This window comes from Ruditapes philippinarum, unplaced genomic scaffold (genome assembly GCF_026571515.1).
Source record: "Ruditapes philippinarum isolate M1 unplaced genomic scaffold, ASM2657151v2 ctg4908_1_1_1_1, whole genome shotgun sequence".
NCBI classification, from domain to species: Eukaryota; Metazoa; Mollusca; class Bivalvia; order Venerida; family Veneridae; genus Ruditapes; species Ruditapes philippinarum.
The window spans coordinates 87112-103059 of record NW_026862890.1 but is presented as its reverse complement, the minus strand read 5'-3'; the positions used below and the strand labels follow the sequence as shown (position 1 = coordinate 103059).

Genomic DNA, 15948 nt, shown 5'->3' with positions numbered 1-15948 from the left:
ATTACCAAGAAATATAACAAAGGTTGATTTAAGCAGAACGCAAATGAATTTTGTCAATGTGACCGCGGTATTTAAAACATTAGTTACTCTAGAGACTATAAATATATCGTACTCGGTTATAGCAGATACATGGGCCTCAGAAGTCGCTCAAAAAGATTTACGAAAATTGAAAGTTTTTGACGTAAGTTATATTGTCTTTCCAACAAGAATAATGCATTTTCTTCCAGGGAAATATGTTTTGGCGAATGAAACAGTTAAATATTCACAGATGCCAAAAAGCCTAATGCACAATATGAAAACTGCATTCACTCCATTGTTCATTAATATAAGCGGGATTGCCCCTCTTTCAACGTCATTGTGGATGTATAACTGTAAAGTTACTATTGATGAACCTTTAGGCTGGGCAGTCAAAGAACTTATTGTTAGGAATAACGATATTAGATATCTCGATGTTGATATCGTATGCCCTGTCTATAAACTAACATCCCTATTTCATCTCGATTTGTCGGATAATGGATTGGAAATGGTGCATCCCACTGTGTGTTTACCAAATTTAGAAAAATATGTTTTGTCTAACAACAAAATGTTCAGAATGCAAGAAAAAAGTCGAAACCTCTTCGGCAAGTTGTTTGTTTCACACAGTAAACTTCGTGAGATAAATTTATCAAACAATCGTCTTTTAGAGATTCCTAAAAAGATGTTCAAGCACAATAAATTACTTAAAAGAATTGATCTCTCATTCAACCAACTTCAGCAATTACAATTTGATTTGATGGAACTGTATCATCTTCGTACGTTAGACGTTAGTAACAATAACATAAAGGTTCTAGACGAGATATCCATCAATAGCCTAGATGGACTTCCTAGCTTAGGTCCACACATTCATGTGAACAATCGTTGTTTAGTGAAAATGAAATCAAACCCATTTCTTTGTTCAACATGCGCCTGCAAGTCTTCCATCCAATGGCTCGTTAGTTTAACGAAGTTGAATATTGAGCAACTCGACTTAGTTTGCAAGACTGAAGATAAAACTTTTCGAAATATCGATGAATCAGTTACAAAAAGAATTCAGAATATTTGTAATAGAAAAATTATCATCATTATATCGACTGTATGCACAAGTGTTACACTTATGGCAGTTTGTATAATAGGTATTATTTTACACAGAAGAAAGAGAAGGCTCAAGCGACAACGGAACATGGAAAATGTTTTAGCCAGGTTAATAGAAGGTGAAGGACAGTACGAGTTTGTTGCTTTCCTATCACACAGCAGTAATGATTACCAATTTGTACAAGATCACGTGATTAACCAACTAAACGAGAATCTTAAACTGATCATTGGAACGGATCGTGATCTTATATGTACTGGAGATAAAAATTATCGTCCTGGCTTTACGGTTCATGATGAAACAGAACGATGCTTAAACAGAGCTTCCGTGGTCATACTTCTTGTGTCGGACAACTTTTGTCGTAGTCAATATTGCCTAAACGAGTTTGATAAAGCATATTTACTGGGTAAACCCGTCGTTTTGATGCTGTTTGGAAATGTAGACGAGGAGATAATGATGCCTACGTTGCACGGCTTATACAAGAGAGACGCCCGCATTCTTTGGAAAATTGAAAATGGACAGTTTGTACTGAATACCACGTGGGAAAATATATGTACTTCGCTGCTGGAAAAGGTTCCTGCGTAATAGTGTACATTTATGTGAAAAATTTAAGTCAGAGTGTAAATAAGGATAAAACCAGTGATATAAACATTTTATTATGATGTATGTTTCAAATTTTGAAATAAGTGATCCTATTTTTGATAACTGCTGTTTGAATTTAAGTTTGAAATGTTGTAAGATATTGTGACAGTTTTGTATATATATCTTTAACTTTTTGTCCTACCTTATATTGAATGTATAAAAATCTACAAATTTTTAATTTCATCTGCTTGACAATAGTATTCACATAATTCAAAATTATTTGCATACTGATATTTATTGTGTACATGGTAAATAGCTAATTCAAATTATTGTTATTTTTTTTTAACTTTTAGCATATCTTGATTATTTTTCTTTTACTTTATTTGTGATACAATTTCTATTATACACATTCTAATTATAAACAATCATCTTTTTAACTTCTAAGTATTTATTACTTTAGCATAATGCACTCATATGTTTGTTCCTAGAATTTGTTTATAAGGAGTGAATTTGTGCTTGACATTGGTTTTTCACAGGCAATTAGGCAACATATACCAGTCGGTATTCTAAGCCATCTCATTTTCTTTCTCTTTTTACACAGCTTATTCTTCCTTTTATAAATAATAAATATGTTTATTTTAAAACTGTGTTTGTATATAAGTAAATGTTACTACAATAAATTCTTTACCATTTCAAATTTTGTGTTTTAATGCTTGCTATTTTTAATAAAAGAGAATTATTGCTGAAAAAAAGTTATGTTCATATAAAAAAAACTCTGGGTAAAGGTTTGTAGTTATATTATGTTGATTATGCTGGAAGTATTTCAGAAATGAATTAGATTTTTTTTTTAAATATACACAGCTAGAAGAATGTCTTAGAAGAATCCTAATGGGAAAACTGAGAGGCTCACTTTTCATTTAAATCATTTTAAGCCAGTTTCATGTAAAGCCTTATATACTGATGTCAAAGGCGAACAATAATGTGTCCGAAAAAAAATTTAATTTGATTTTAACTCGTTTTGCAGGAGAAACCCGCTTATCCCGATTTTCACGTGCATTCTAAGGACCTGTAGTTTCGTGTATATCTTATGAAACTTTTCATTGTAATTTTATACACTTTCATGTCAATAAGTAAAATACGGAGAGACAAAAATCAGTTTTCTTTATTTTAGATATGTCTAGAATTCCTCAAAAAATTATACGAACGTGTCATTGGCTAAATATTGATTTGGCGATGAAGGCCGTCGCTATGAATACTGAATGTTCTAATAGTGCTATTCGACAGATATGGCAACGTTTTCAAGTAACAGAGCGTCACGACGCGTGCCAAAAACCGCTATATTTGATCCACCTATCTGCGCAATCGCTTCCAAACTGCCACAGCTACCCTAATTGTGCGCAATTGCTTGTGCGAGGGTGGGCTTCATGGTCGTCAACCATACGTTTGTTTTGTTTTGAGGCGATGTCAACGCGTAAACCGTGTTAAGTAGGCACCTATACACCAACGCTGGCTTAGACAACAAAGGTAAACCTTGATTCCTCTGACGAGTCATGATTTTCCATTCATCGAGTAAATGGCAGGGTTGGAGTATACTCTAGGAGAAATTAACGTTTAGCCGACTGCTGCATACTTGAACGAGATCGTTTTTGGAGTGGGGATTCTGTCTTGGTCTGGGTCGGCAGTGCACATGGCTTTCCACTAATATGGCTGTTTTCAAAGGGAAATTGAATGCCCAACGCTACTGAGATGAAATTCTTTCGAGGCATGTTATCCCACTGTTTCAAAATAATGCCAAAATCACTCTTTTTCAACATGATAATGCCATAAGCCATACAGCCAAACTGTGAATTTCCTCAGGGCGAAAAGCATTGCATACATTAATGACTGGCCTACCAGAAGTCCTAGTTTAAATCCCATTGAACACCTTTGGGATAATTTGGACCAGCGTGTTTAACGTCGCCCTATTCCACCGTCAAACGTCATTCAGCTAAAAAGTGGAACAATATTCCACAAGCCGAAGTCAATACGCTGATCCGTATTATGCGCCAACAATGCCAGACAGTCCTTCATGCTGAAAGTGGTCATACCGATATTACTTTTTGATTTTTGGGCGACTACTTTTGAATAAACTCTAAGCAATATTTTTACCACAAAAATCGCAATGAAATACTCTTTCAATTCGTATTATTCTACTTTAATACTGATTTTCATATGTGTGTTTATCTGCACTTAAATGCAGGCGAAATTTCTTCATTTTTGATCAGTATATAACCTGTAAATCTGTTTATATGTTGTTAAATTTCGTGTAGAAAATCACTGAAAATTATACCACTTTACATACGAGACAATCATACCAGTTGTATTTGGGACCCTACACTAATCGCTCAATAGAGGCCAAGACACAGGACTGGTGTCTTAGTGAAAGCTGGGCATCTAGTTAGGGGGTTTGCATCTTTATACAGTAGGCTATATACTGTTTGTCTTCTAAAAACATGCACTGCCATTTTGATATTTAAGGGACAAATATGCTGTAAGAAATCTCAATGTAAGGATAGTGTTTCATCTTCGAGCGTATTAAAGATATCATACATGTGTGGACCTGACAAAAGCAAAGTTGACCTTCCGATCATACAGTCATCAGCAATCCTCCCCTTATCATTTCCACCTTGGTTGTAATGGCAAACGAAGGCCTACACCAATTATATGACTTTATATATCAATTATAATAATACTTATGCAAGCAACATCTATTAGTGGGGCGGGAAATTGAGAAAATAGTGCAAATTGTGATACAAGCATGAAACTTTCAGGAAATCATCTTTAGACCATGTAGATTTCAAAAGTGAAGTGGGCCCAAAAATATCTCTGCTCATTCAAGATGGCCGCCATTTTCAAAATGGCCGCCATATAAATTTGAGTACATTCTAGCTCATTCATTCCAATTTTTTGTATAGACCTTTAACTCACACCAAAATCATGCATATAATTTCTCCTTCTCAAAAATTTAAATCTCACAAAATTTCTCTTTCATACTTCTTCCAAATCCAAGATGGCGTCCAATATGGCCGTCGATTTTGTGCAAAACTGTTATATCATTTTTATAGTATAATTTGTTGCAATAATTATGTTTATTATGATAAAAAAAGTGTTTAAACATATCAGAGGTAATCAAATTATATGTAAATCTCAATAAAAGTAAACATTTAAAAAGTTTTTGTCTAAAAATATCTTTAAAAAAGATCAAGAAAAAATTCCATTTTTTTTCATATTTTTCAAATTTGATTTTCTAAAGTAATGTACAAAGTTAAAACAGTTACTTTATATCTTAAATTGTATTTGACATTTCATTAATATCATGTGTTTATTGTAAAGAATGTAAGAAAAGCATTAAATCTGTAGGTTTTATATTTTGTGAAAGTGGGTGGGGTAATTTTATATGATAATTGTGAAAGAAAAAACAACAGAAAATCTACATAGCTAAGTTCATTCTATTTCTTTGCCTTTTTACTTTTCTATGAATTCTTATGCAAATGTTCCAACTTATAAAGTACTTTTTATTGGATGAAAGTATTTTTGTCTTCCTTCGGGCCATTTGGTGGGTGAGCATTTGGTGGGTGTATACATTCAGTTATTAAATTTGGTTGCATGATAATTCTTGTTTCAATATATATATCATATATTAATTGTTAATCGTAAAAGACATATAAGAAGACAATAAATCAACTAAACGTGCTTAAAAAAGCAAACATGTACTTGAATGCAAGGTATAAAGGTAGTCTATAAACGCATATTTTTGACTCCTCCACAATTTTATATTTATAATATAAACATGGCTTAAAAGCCAACAAAATGTATGTGATGTAAAACATATATATCAATGATATGGCCTGGCCTGCATGCAACTTTTTGAAAAGTTAAGATACAAACTAAGTGTACTAGTATTTCCTAAAGTAATCATATCTTATTTTTTTCTTTCAATAAGAGGGTAATGATGACCCTGGATCACTCACCTAAGATCATTGTTGGAAAAAAGGTAACAAGATCATTTTGGGAGTGTCAATTATGTCATAACACACATGATTTGTGTCATAACTGAATCCGGTTGCTTTTAAAGAAACATGCTCAATATCTGCTTTCAATTTTTTATTTCACACGAGAGAACTTTAATAACAATATCTATATACGAGTCCATATAAATTAGTGACCTTTTGTGTTTGGTAAATTTGGACCATGTTGTCCATGATATATCATTATTATAACATACTTAATCATGATGATTTAATGTATATGCGTCGGATAGTGTAGGTTAAGAGAAAACAGATTTATTACAGTAGTCTTTGTAAATTAAGTGATACCATTGCAAAACCATTTTAGACTGCAGTAGCATCATACAAATTTATGCATGTTATATCAGTCTACATACCAAATATCTTATTTCAAGTCAATGAAGTTTAACAATAGATGTTCTTAATGTGTTTTCCTATACAAGTCTGTGAACCCAGGTGGCTCTATGAGAATGATTCATTAAATGTGTTAATAAAGACCCAAGGTGGTGTTACATGCCAGCTTAGTACCAGTGCTCTATGCATTTTGATTTTTGAGAAGATTTTTTTATTGCATGTACACTTTATGATACAAAAGTGTTTTATGTAACTTTTAAAGAGGTCTTCTTTACTTGGCAAGGTTATATTTTGACTATCTAAGCTCTAGGCATTACAGTTTGTTTGTTTGTTGATTTTTTTTTAATAACATCAACAACAAAACAACTTCAATGCGATTCCCTACACAAGTCTTTAAAAACTGTGTTCCTCGTGAGGGCCTTTAAATCATGTTCCTGCAGTCCAAAATGGCTTTCCCTGTCACTTAGTTTACATTGACTTATACATTTGTATATTAAAATTCTTCTCCGAAACTATGTGCACAGAGAAGAGAAAATATTGTATATCATAACATTGTGATGCTATATAAAGATTATAAACTATTGGCATAGGGTCAAAATCACTTAGTTTATATGGACTCTTATTGGAATATAGTTATATGAGTCTTCTTGTAGTTCTGAGAGCCTAGTTATTGGACATGATTCTTTAAATCATGACTGGTGAAAAAAAGATACTCCTTATATGATTTTAGCATTCTTCAATTTAAAAAGAATTATAGACCTTTTCCAGCAGTGAGTCTTAGGCGCGTGATCTAGGGTCAACAATTGCTCTCTTGTTTTATGGGAAAAATAAAGTAGGAATACATTTAGTTTATATTTCAAAGTATAAGCTATGTTTGTTATGTGGGTCAAGCGGTTTTATTGATACCTATTTTAGCACACCTAGTCATTAGATAATATGATGTATCAGTCGCCTAAATTTTTGTTTCTTTTGAAAATATCATGTCTACATAAGTTATTAGAAATGGACGGTACTTATTCAATCATACTTGGTTACAATGATGTGCAAGTAAATATAACTTTGAATCATTCTGTTACAAGCTTTTAGCAAGACTAAATTGTGCAGGAAATAATTGTATTCATAAATAGACAACATTTCACTAAGGTCCAGGCATGATTTAATCTAACATATGGTTCGTTGATGAATAATTATTCAATCTTCTTTCTGTACAATTATCAAGTTATATTATGACTATTGAAACAACTTATATCATGCAAACACATTTAATAACTGAATGTATACATATGATTGTATCTGCATTTATTGATATTTTAGTACACCCTCTAGACCTGAAGGAAAACAAAAATACCTTAATACAATAAAATACTTTTACAGTGAATATTTGCATAAGAATTCTTAAAAAACGTTATTTTGTACTACAATTGTCTGATAAATTTACCCCACCCGCTTTTAATAAGTATAAAACCTTCACATTTTTTGTTTTTGTTACAATTATACAATAAAACATAGTGTTGATTGAATATCAAATACACTTTAAGAAACTATGTAACTTTTGGAATTTTGTAGAAAACCATGTTAGAGAAAACCATGTTAGAGAAAAATGAAAAAAATGGCACTTTTTCTTTGATTTTTTTAAAGATTTTTTTTTGTACAAAAAACTAAAAACATGACTTACAATATGGTTAACCTAAAATTTGATTTTTTTTTCTAATATATTTCACAATGTTATATGGAAATACGCATACCGTGTGCAGAAAATTATACTACAAAAGAGAATTATCAGTTTTCATTAAAATTGGCAGCCATATTGGACGCCATCTTGGATTCTGAAGAAATATGCAAGAGAAATTGCTTAAAGATTTAAATTTTTGAAAAGGGGAAACTATATGCATGCTTTGGTGCAAGTTTCAGGTCTGTACAAAAAATTGGAATGAATGGTCTATTATGTACATCAAATTTATATGGCGGCCATATTGAAAATGGCGGCCATCTTGAATGAGCAGAGATATTTTTGGGCCCACTTCACTTTTGAAATCTACATGGTCTAAAGATAATTTCCTGAAAGTTTCATACTTGTATCACAATTTGCACTATTTTGACAGCAGAGACCTTATTTCCCGCCCCACTATATGCCAGGTTTGATTGGTTAATAGTTTCATCAAACTGAAGGTCCGATTTAAAAAGAACATTTTAAAGGTCAACTAACAAACAAAATGGTCACATGACATACGGGGCCGAGTTGTTAAGGTCGTTGACTTCAAACCACTTGCCCCTCCCCGCTGTGGGTTCAAATCCCGACAGGGACATTGGATTCTTTCTTGTGAAGAAGTTATCCAGCTAACTTACGGAACGTCTGTGGTTCTACTCAGGCGCCCGTTCGAGCCTGAAATAATACACCAGTAAAGGTGGAATGTCACTATTAAATTGACAAAGCAGGCCAGTATATCTATGCCAATTCCAAATAAAACACTGAGAAAATTAGAAATACATGTATGTCTAAAGGACAAGGACAGTCCTATAATATGACATTTTACCTAAAAGTTCTGCCTTGAAATTGGTGTTGTGCGAGACACATCCTCTGACCCTGATGTAGATATCTGCCAAATATTTTGATAATACATAAAGTAATAAAAGAGGGTCATGATGGCCCTTATATCGGTCACCTGATTATAAAGGCTCAATCCCATTTTTTTTGGGCTGTATGACCTAGTTTTTGACCACAGATGACTCATATTAAAACTTGACCTAGAAATCACCAAAACAACCCACTGACCAACTTTCAGGTTATTTGGATCACAACAGAAGCCTCTAGGGAGTGAACAAGGTTTTTCCATATCAGGGCTGTGTGACCTAGTTTCTGAACACAAGTGACCAATATTCAAACTTCACCTGGAAATCATTATAACCATCATCCAGGATATTTTGTCGGGAACAGTAGCCCCTAGAGTGTAAAAAATGTTTTCCAATACATGTATTTAGGCTGTGAGACCTAGTTTTTGACCAAAGGTGATCCATATTCAAACTAGCAGTAGAAATCATCATTTCAACCTTATTGACCAATTTCCAGGATATTTGGTTAAAAACAGTAGTCAATCTTATTAAAGGGAGATAATTAAGCCCGACATATATACAAATAACGAAAAAACAATGACCCCTGGGGCAGTGTAAATTTTTACCCTAGAGCTTTTATTTGAACAAACTTTGTAGACATCCACTAGAAGATGTTTAATGCCAAATATCTAAACTCTAGCTCTTTCTGTTTTTTACAACAGATTTTTTAAGTTTTCGCTTTATGTCTATAATTATAATGTAAATCAAAGACCCTCGGGCAGGGCCAATTTGATCCTAGGGCTTTTGTTTGAAGAAACTTGGTAGACATCCAATTGACAATGTTTCATGCCAAATATCTAAACTCTAGCTCTTTCGTTTTTTTACAATTAGATTTTTATTTTTTTTACTATAGGCATATAATGAAAATCAAAGACCCCCGGGGCAGGACCATTTTTGGCCCTAGGGCTTTTATTTGAACAAACTTGGTAGACATCCACTAGAAGATGTTTAATGCCAAATATCTCTGCTCTAGCTCTTTCGGTTTCTTACAAGAGATTTTTAAAGTTTTCACTGAAAATCAATGACCCAGGGCATAGTTCAGTTAAATCCCATGCTGTGACCTTGACTTTTGAGCATGGGTATGTGTCTGGCATGCGCTGAATCGTCTACTATGGTGGTCTTGTGTACCAATATATTTCAAAATCTCACAAGCATGCAGAAGTTATAGCGCAGGCAAAAAGGATATACTATTTCGAACAGACACACACACCAACGACAAGAGTGACACCGCCATTATATTTTGGGGGACATATTAAAAACAGTATTTGTCAGTATGGCTTCCATTCATCACATGACTGTGTGCTGAATGTTTACTCGTGCACCCGTAATCTACAGAATTTTAAATGGACCAGCCCAGCATCAGTTTCTAAGAATACCCATTATCAATTTTCGGGATATCAAGATGGATCGTTAATTAGCCAACAGCGCAGGGTGTGGTGTGCCTGCAGTCCAGTCTATATATTACAATAAACTATATTGGTGGGAAAGGTTTGCAGGTTAAAAGTGTATTCTGATTGTTAAAACTTTTTAACACATCTACTTATCTTCTACTTTAAACAAAATTTAAATAAAAATTTGACTTTGTGGTAAATAGGCCTATAACTTCTTAAGTTATGATTATATGAATTAAACAAAAAAGTATCCCTTTAAATAGGGGTCACCTAATTGCCATAGGCCATGTCCGTATCAAGTTACATGGCTTTCTCACAAGAATAACAGGGCATACCTTCATACAACCATCATATTACACATGTACCTCCCTCTTTTAAATGGAGTTTCTTAAAAAGATTCATCACATCAAAGATTAAAAATGTACATTGACAAAATAAAAAACAAGAGCACCGCTAGGCAGAGAATTTATATTATATGCCCGAAAAGTGTTTTTTATTTTTTAGTAAGGATGACGTAAAGACGCCAGGGGTATAACATATTATAAGCACATTTTTTCGGGCATATAATTAATGTACACGACATAAGTGATCATCCAATGAAGTTTGACAGTTGTAAAACTGTTAACAACATTAAGGTCATTTGATAATGACCTTATGACCCTTATATAGATATGGATCTATTATTCAATATAGGCAATCATCCTATGAAGTTTGAACACTGTAAGCTAAACGGAACTTGTGTTATGCTTCAGAAACCACAATTTTCAGTGTAAAGGTCATAGTGACCCTGACATTTGACCTTATGACCCTAAAATCAATAAAGGTCATATTTTGGACATGGCTGTTCATCCTATCAAATTTTACAGCTGTAGGTTGATTAATACTAAAGTTATTGAGCGAAAATCAGGTAATAGTGACCTTGACCTTTAACCTTGTGACCCAAAAATTAAAAGGGGTCTTCTACACAACATTGACAATCATCCTATAAAGTTTGAACACTGGAGGCCAAATGGAACTTTAGTTATACTCCAGAAATCATAATTTTCAGTGTAAAGTTCATTGTGACCCTGACCTTTGACCGTATGACCCTAAAATCAATTGGGGTCATGTATTGGTCATGGCTTTTATCCTATAAAACTTTACAGCTGTAGGTTGATTAATACTTATGTTATTGAGCGGAAACTGTTTTCAATTTTAAGGTAATAGTGACCTTGACATTTGACCATGTGACCCCAAAGTCAATAGGGGTCTTATACTCAATATGGACAATCATCCTATGAAATTTGAATAACGTGGGCCACATGGAACTTAAGATATGCTCCGGAAACCAAATTGCTAATGGACGGACGTACCAACATTTGATATTTAAAATTAAGCTCATTGACTACACCTGGATAGAAGTCCATAAGCTCATAAAAACAAAAAATACCTCACAATATGAATTTTATGTGTTTTTGTTCTTTATTTAACTATGGAATGAAACTCATAACTCCACTGGTTTGGGACCACCAAAACTTCACAACCACCAAACCCAGACGGTCCCGAAAATGCTTAATTTAGTTGTTTTTCTTTGTTCATTGGTTGAAGATCTAACAGTCACATGTTTAACAACAATTAATGTTTGTTTCTTCTATATAATTATAAGTAATTAAATTCATTTCAACGGTAATATCTTAACGTATATTTCAAGAATGCTGACGTTGACAATTTGAGGGTTAAGAGTGCAATACCTGACCTGATATACCAGCTATAATCATTTGCAGAGTAAACAATAGAATATCCAAAAAAAATTAGCATTTGCTGCTAAAGTATTGCATATCATGTTAAAAATGAAACTTTAAAATACCTAAGCAGTTAAGTAAATTAAATCATATCATGTACATATCTGTCCTGACATATGGTTCTGTGGTGTAGTCAATTTAGGTAATTTTGATACCCTCCTTGACGAGCTTCAGATATAAGTGTCAACATAATCAGAAATAAACAAGCTAGTGTGTTAGTTAGGTGAAGAACCTAACTGTACTATTTCAAATTGTTCAGTCTCTAAATTTGAAATTATTAAATCTTTATGAAAAAATGTTCAAAAAGTAATATGTTAGCTCTCTGTGTTAGCTTGGACGGACGGATGGACGGACAGACACCAGGGGGAATAACATAATATGCCCAAAATTCTTTCCATAAAAATGTTTAAATCTCTATTAAAGGATGTTTTAACTCTATTAAAGGCTTATAACAAATTTCCAGGATTCAGAAAGTAAAATGCATCCAATTTATAACAGCATATAATATCTGCAAAATTTTATTATTTTTTATATAAATATCTATACACAAAAGTGTTCAATGCATATTTTACATGTGAATTCAACAAATTTCAATGCACAGTCCTTGGCTCATTGCTCAAAATTGCCATAATCAATTGTAAATGGCTTAAAATTGCCAAAAAAGATTGTGAATTGATCAAAATTGCCACAATAAAGTTGTAAATTGAATAAATGTGTCGCAATTGATCAAAATTGCGAAATTAATTTACAAAGAGCCTACTTATGTAACAACAAACAATTGTGAACTTATCAAAATTACCATGCTCGATGTGTACTCATTTAATAAACTAACTATAATATTATAAACAATTGAGATTTTCTAGAAATGATAATCCCTTGGAATAAACACCTGTGTCTTACCATGGAGTATATATTTCAATCATCTGTAACTAATGCACTATGCATATGATATATACTTGTGGAATAGTGCATGAAGACTGTCAAAAGCACAAAACTTTCTATAATAGATTAGTCTTGTTGCTTAAAATCTGATAAAATGAACTTTGAACAAAGCTGTAAGTAACAAATACATGTAAATTTGAGCATAATTTCTGCAGAATGCATTGCTCATGTGCATAACAAATTAAAAACTCATCTCAATGCAATGAAGTTATTTATTGACAAAACAAAATTGTTTGTTCAAAATGCAAACATGTAAATGTTACACTGCAAATGAGAGATGACAGATGTTGTTACTGTTCATGTTCCACTTATAAAAAATTTAAAAAAGCTTGGAAAATGTCCAAAAATTTGGGGAAAATAAACTTTTTAAAACGGGGGTTTTTCCCTTTTTTCATAAATTACACATTTAAATTTTATGAAAGCCCAGGGCCCCAAAGCCCAAAGCGTTAAAATGTATGTTTATTGTTTCTTTCCATTGATTATTTTTTGATGATGGTTTATCTGTAAATTTAAAATTTTAAAACAAAATACAAAAAAAACTCTTTTTGGGTCGGGTTAAAAATTCAGCCCCTGACAGAAAATTTTAAAAAAAAATTTTCAAAAAACGTAATTTTTTTATTTGAAAGGGTAATTTTTCTCCCCTTATTCATGGGTTAAAAAAGGGGTTTTATAAACAAAGGCTTTTAAAAAATGTAAACAAGGATAAACTTATTAAATTTAAAAACACCTAAACATGACATGATGTACAACAATCTTTATAAACATACAGCATGAAAATATTGTAAAACTTTTACTGTATAAGAGTCTTAGAGATTCATTCAAATGCACAGCAAAAAAAAATTTAAAAAAAGCATAATTTTTAAAAGATATCAAATTAAAAAAATTTAAAGTTTTTTGATAGGGAAAGTAAAAAAAAGCACACAAAACCGGGATTTCCCAAAAATTCTTTTTTAAGATGTTAATAAACTAAAAATGTTATATACATAAAAAAAAATCTGATAAAATCAATTTATGTATGTATAAACAAACAAACAGTAAGTTATATAACTGTCTTTGCACTACATTGTTTATCATGCTATCAAAGCATAATGTCAAAGCAAAATGTGTTACAGATGATCATCATTTGATTTTCACAGCACTAATTTATCATACAGCATCCTGTCACAGTACTATAAAACAAAATTATGTCACAGTTCTATATAATACAGCATTATGTCACACTGCAGTATAGAACAGTATCAATGTCACACTGCAAAAAACAGAGGGTAAAAAGCACTAAAAACACAGCACATGAAAACGGGTTCTATAAGACGGGCTTTCCTCCCAAGGGTATATAACACAGTACCCCTACATGTAAATGGTACTAAAATACAACATAAAATGTCACAGAGTTATTTTAACACAGAAATATGTCCAGGCCATTAAAAAACCCGGGTTAAATTAAATGTCACGGGTGCTACAAAAAAGGAAATAAATTGTAAACCAGTGCTATAATACGGATCATGTAAACAATGAAATAAAAATAGCATAAAGTTAAAAGGGGTTATAAAAAGCACATGTCACAGTGTAAAATAAAAGCATAAAATTTTCACAATGTTATAACACAGAAATAAAATTCACAATATTTAAACACAGCACATGTCAATGCTTAAATACAGCACCCCCTGTCACAATGCTATTACACAGCATCATGTCACAGTGCTACAATATAGCATCATGTCACATGGCTTTAAAACACATTATAGCATAAAACCGGCTATTTTCCCTCTTTTGCCCATGTTATAACGGGACCAAAACCATGTGTTAACATAGTCATGCGCTCTTGTTATAGCCTGGTTTTACCTATGCGCAATACATACAGGGCCCAGTAAACAAACAAAATCAAAGCACAGAAGGCGCTGAATTTGTTTGGGTCTCAGAATGTCAGAAAGGTGAAGGTTTTGAGATTATTAATCAATTTGTTTTTGTATAGTGCCACCAATGCTTTCCAGCGTTTTAATTGTAGTAGATTGGCTATTTATACTAATTGCAACACTGATATTCGATCCAATGTTTATTTGACTTAAACAATTTGAAAAATAAAATGAGTTGCCCGTAATTGGGATTTGAAACTCCAGACCTCTCGCTTCCTAAACGAGCGCGCAAACCCCTCGGCAACGGGTGAATATGTTAACGGCCTGAAGAAAACCATATTATTCTATTTAGGGTTTGTAACAACGCTAACTGTTGTTTAACACTTGCGTAAATAATCATGGCGCTTACTATAAGCATGTATATTTATAAGGAATAAAACAATATAAAAATTCTTTGACCATTCGGAAATTATTTTGCTTTAAAGTTAATCCGACTGTCATGTGACCATATTTACGCAGTGATCTCCCCTAAATTTTTCAGCCTAAGTGTTACATATAAAGGGAAGTAACTGCTTCAAAAAAGCGGACTACTTTCGGCACTTGCAATTAACAGCATTAGGGTCTGAAATTTCGCTACCATTATTTGTTTGGTCTGACGACCCACACAAATAAAAACTGACGATTTTGATTGTTGGCCAAAGAGTCGTGCGCTCTTGATATATTGAAATTATTGATTCAAGGGCCACAATCACATAACGGCAAGCAGCATTCAAGTTACTATGCCGGAAATACGTCGTATAGTTATCGCTGCTAATCTTGGTTGTCGCCCTTTCTAAGAAACGGAGAGCTGTCAATGTAAACAAAATATCTGTCATTCAGTTTAACCCTCAGATTAACTTACAAAACAAGATAACACAAAATATATATGAGAAAATGTTGTTTTACTGATGTTTATATTGATGGATGCTCTTAATATTTTTTTTTGAGTGCCTGATTTTTTATAAACTTGTGTGCTTGAAAAAAACATAAACGATACTGATGTCACTGATCCTTTTTCTACCGTCAATCTGAAATCATTCTAGGAATTTCTGAGGATCATGTTTTGTCTTGGGCGGAGTAATTTAATGTTTTTTTCTTGAGTTAATAATTTTCCAATGTTAAGCTTTGTTAAATCAATTAAAATTCGAAATTTTGTTCTGTTCTTAGCTTTTGTATTCCCCAAGTTGTTGGCCCCAGAAAAATAAAACGCATATGTAAAACATGTAGAATTGGATAAATACC

At 32.7% G+C, this 15948-nt stretch overlaps 1 protein-coding gene across 1 annotated transcript; it reads left to right on the top strand.

Annotated features, from left to right (window-relative positions):
- The first annotated feature begins 292 nt into the window (after positions 1–292).
- Positions 293–1693, top strand: LOC132720538 (toll-like receptor 4). The gene has a single exon (XM_060704693.1). It carries the CDS (start codon positions 293–295, stop codon positions 1691–1693), a length of 1401 nt encoding a protein of 466 aa, XP_060560676.1.
- The last annotated feature ends 14255 nt before the right edge of the window (positions 1694–15948 follow it).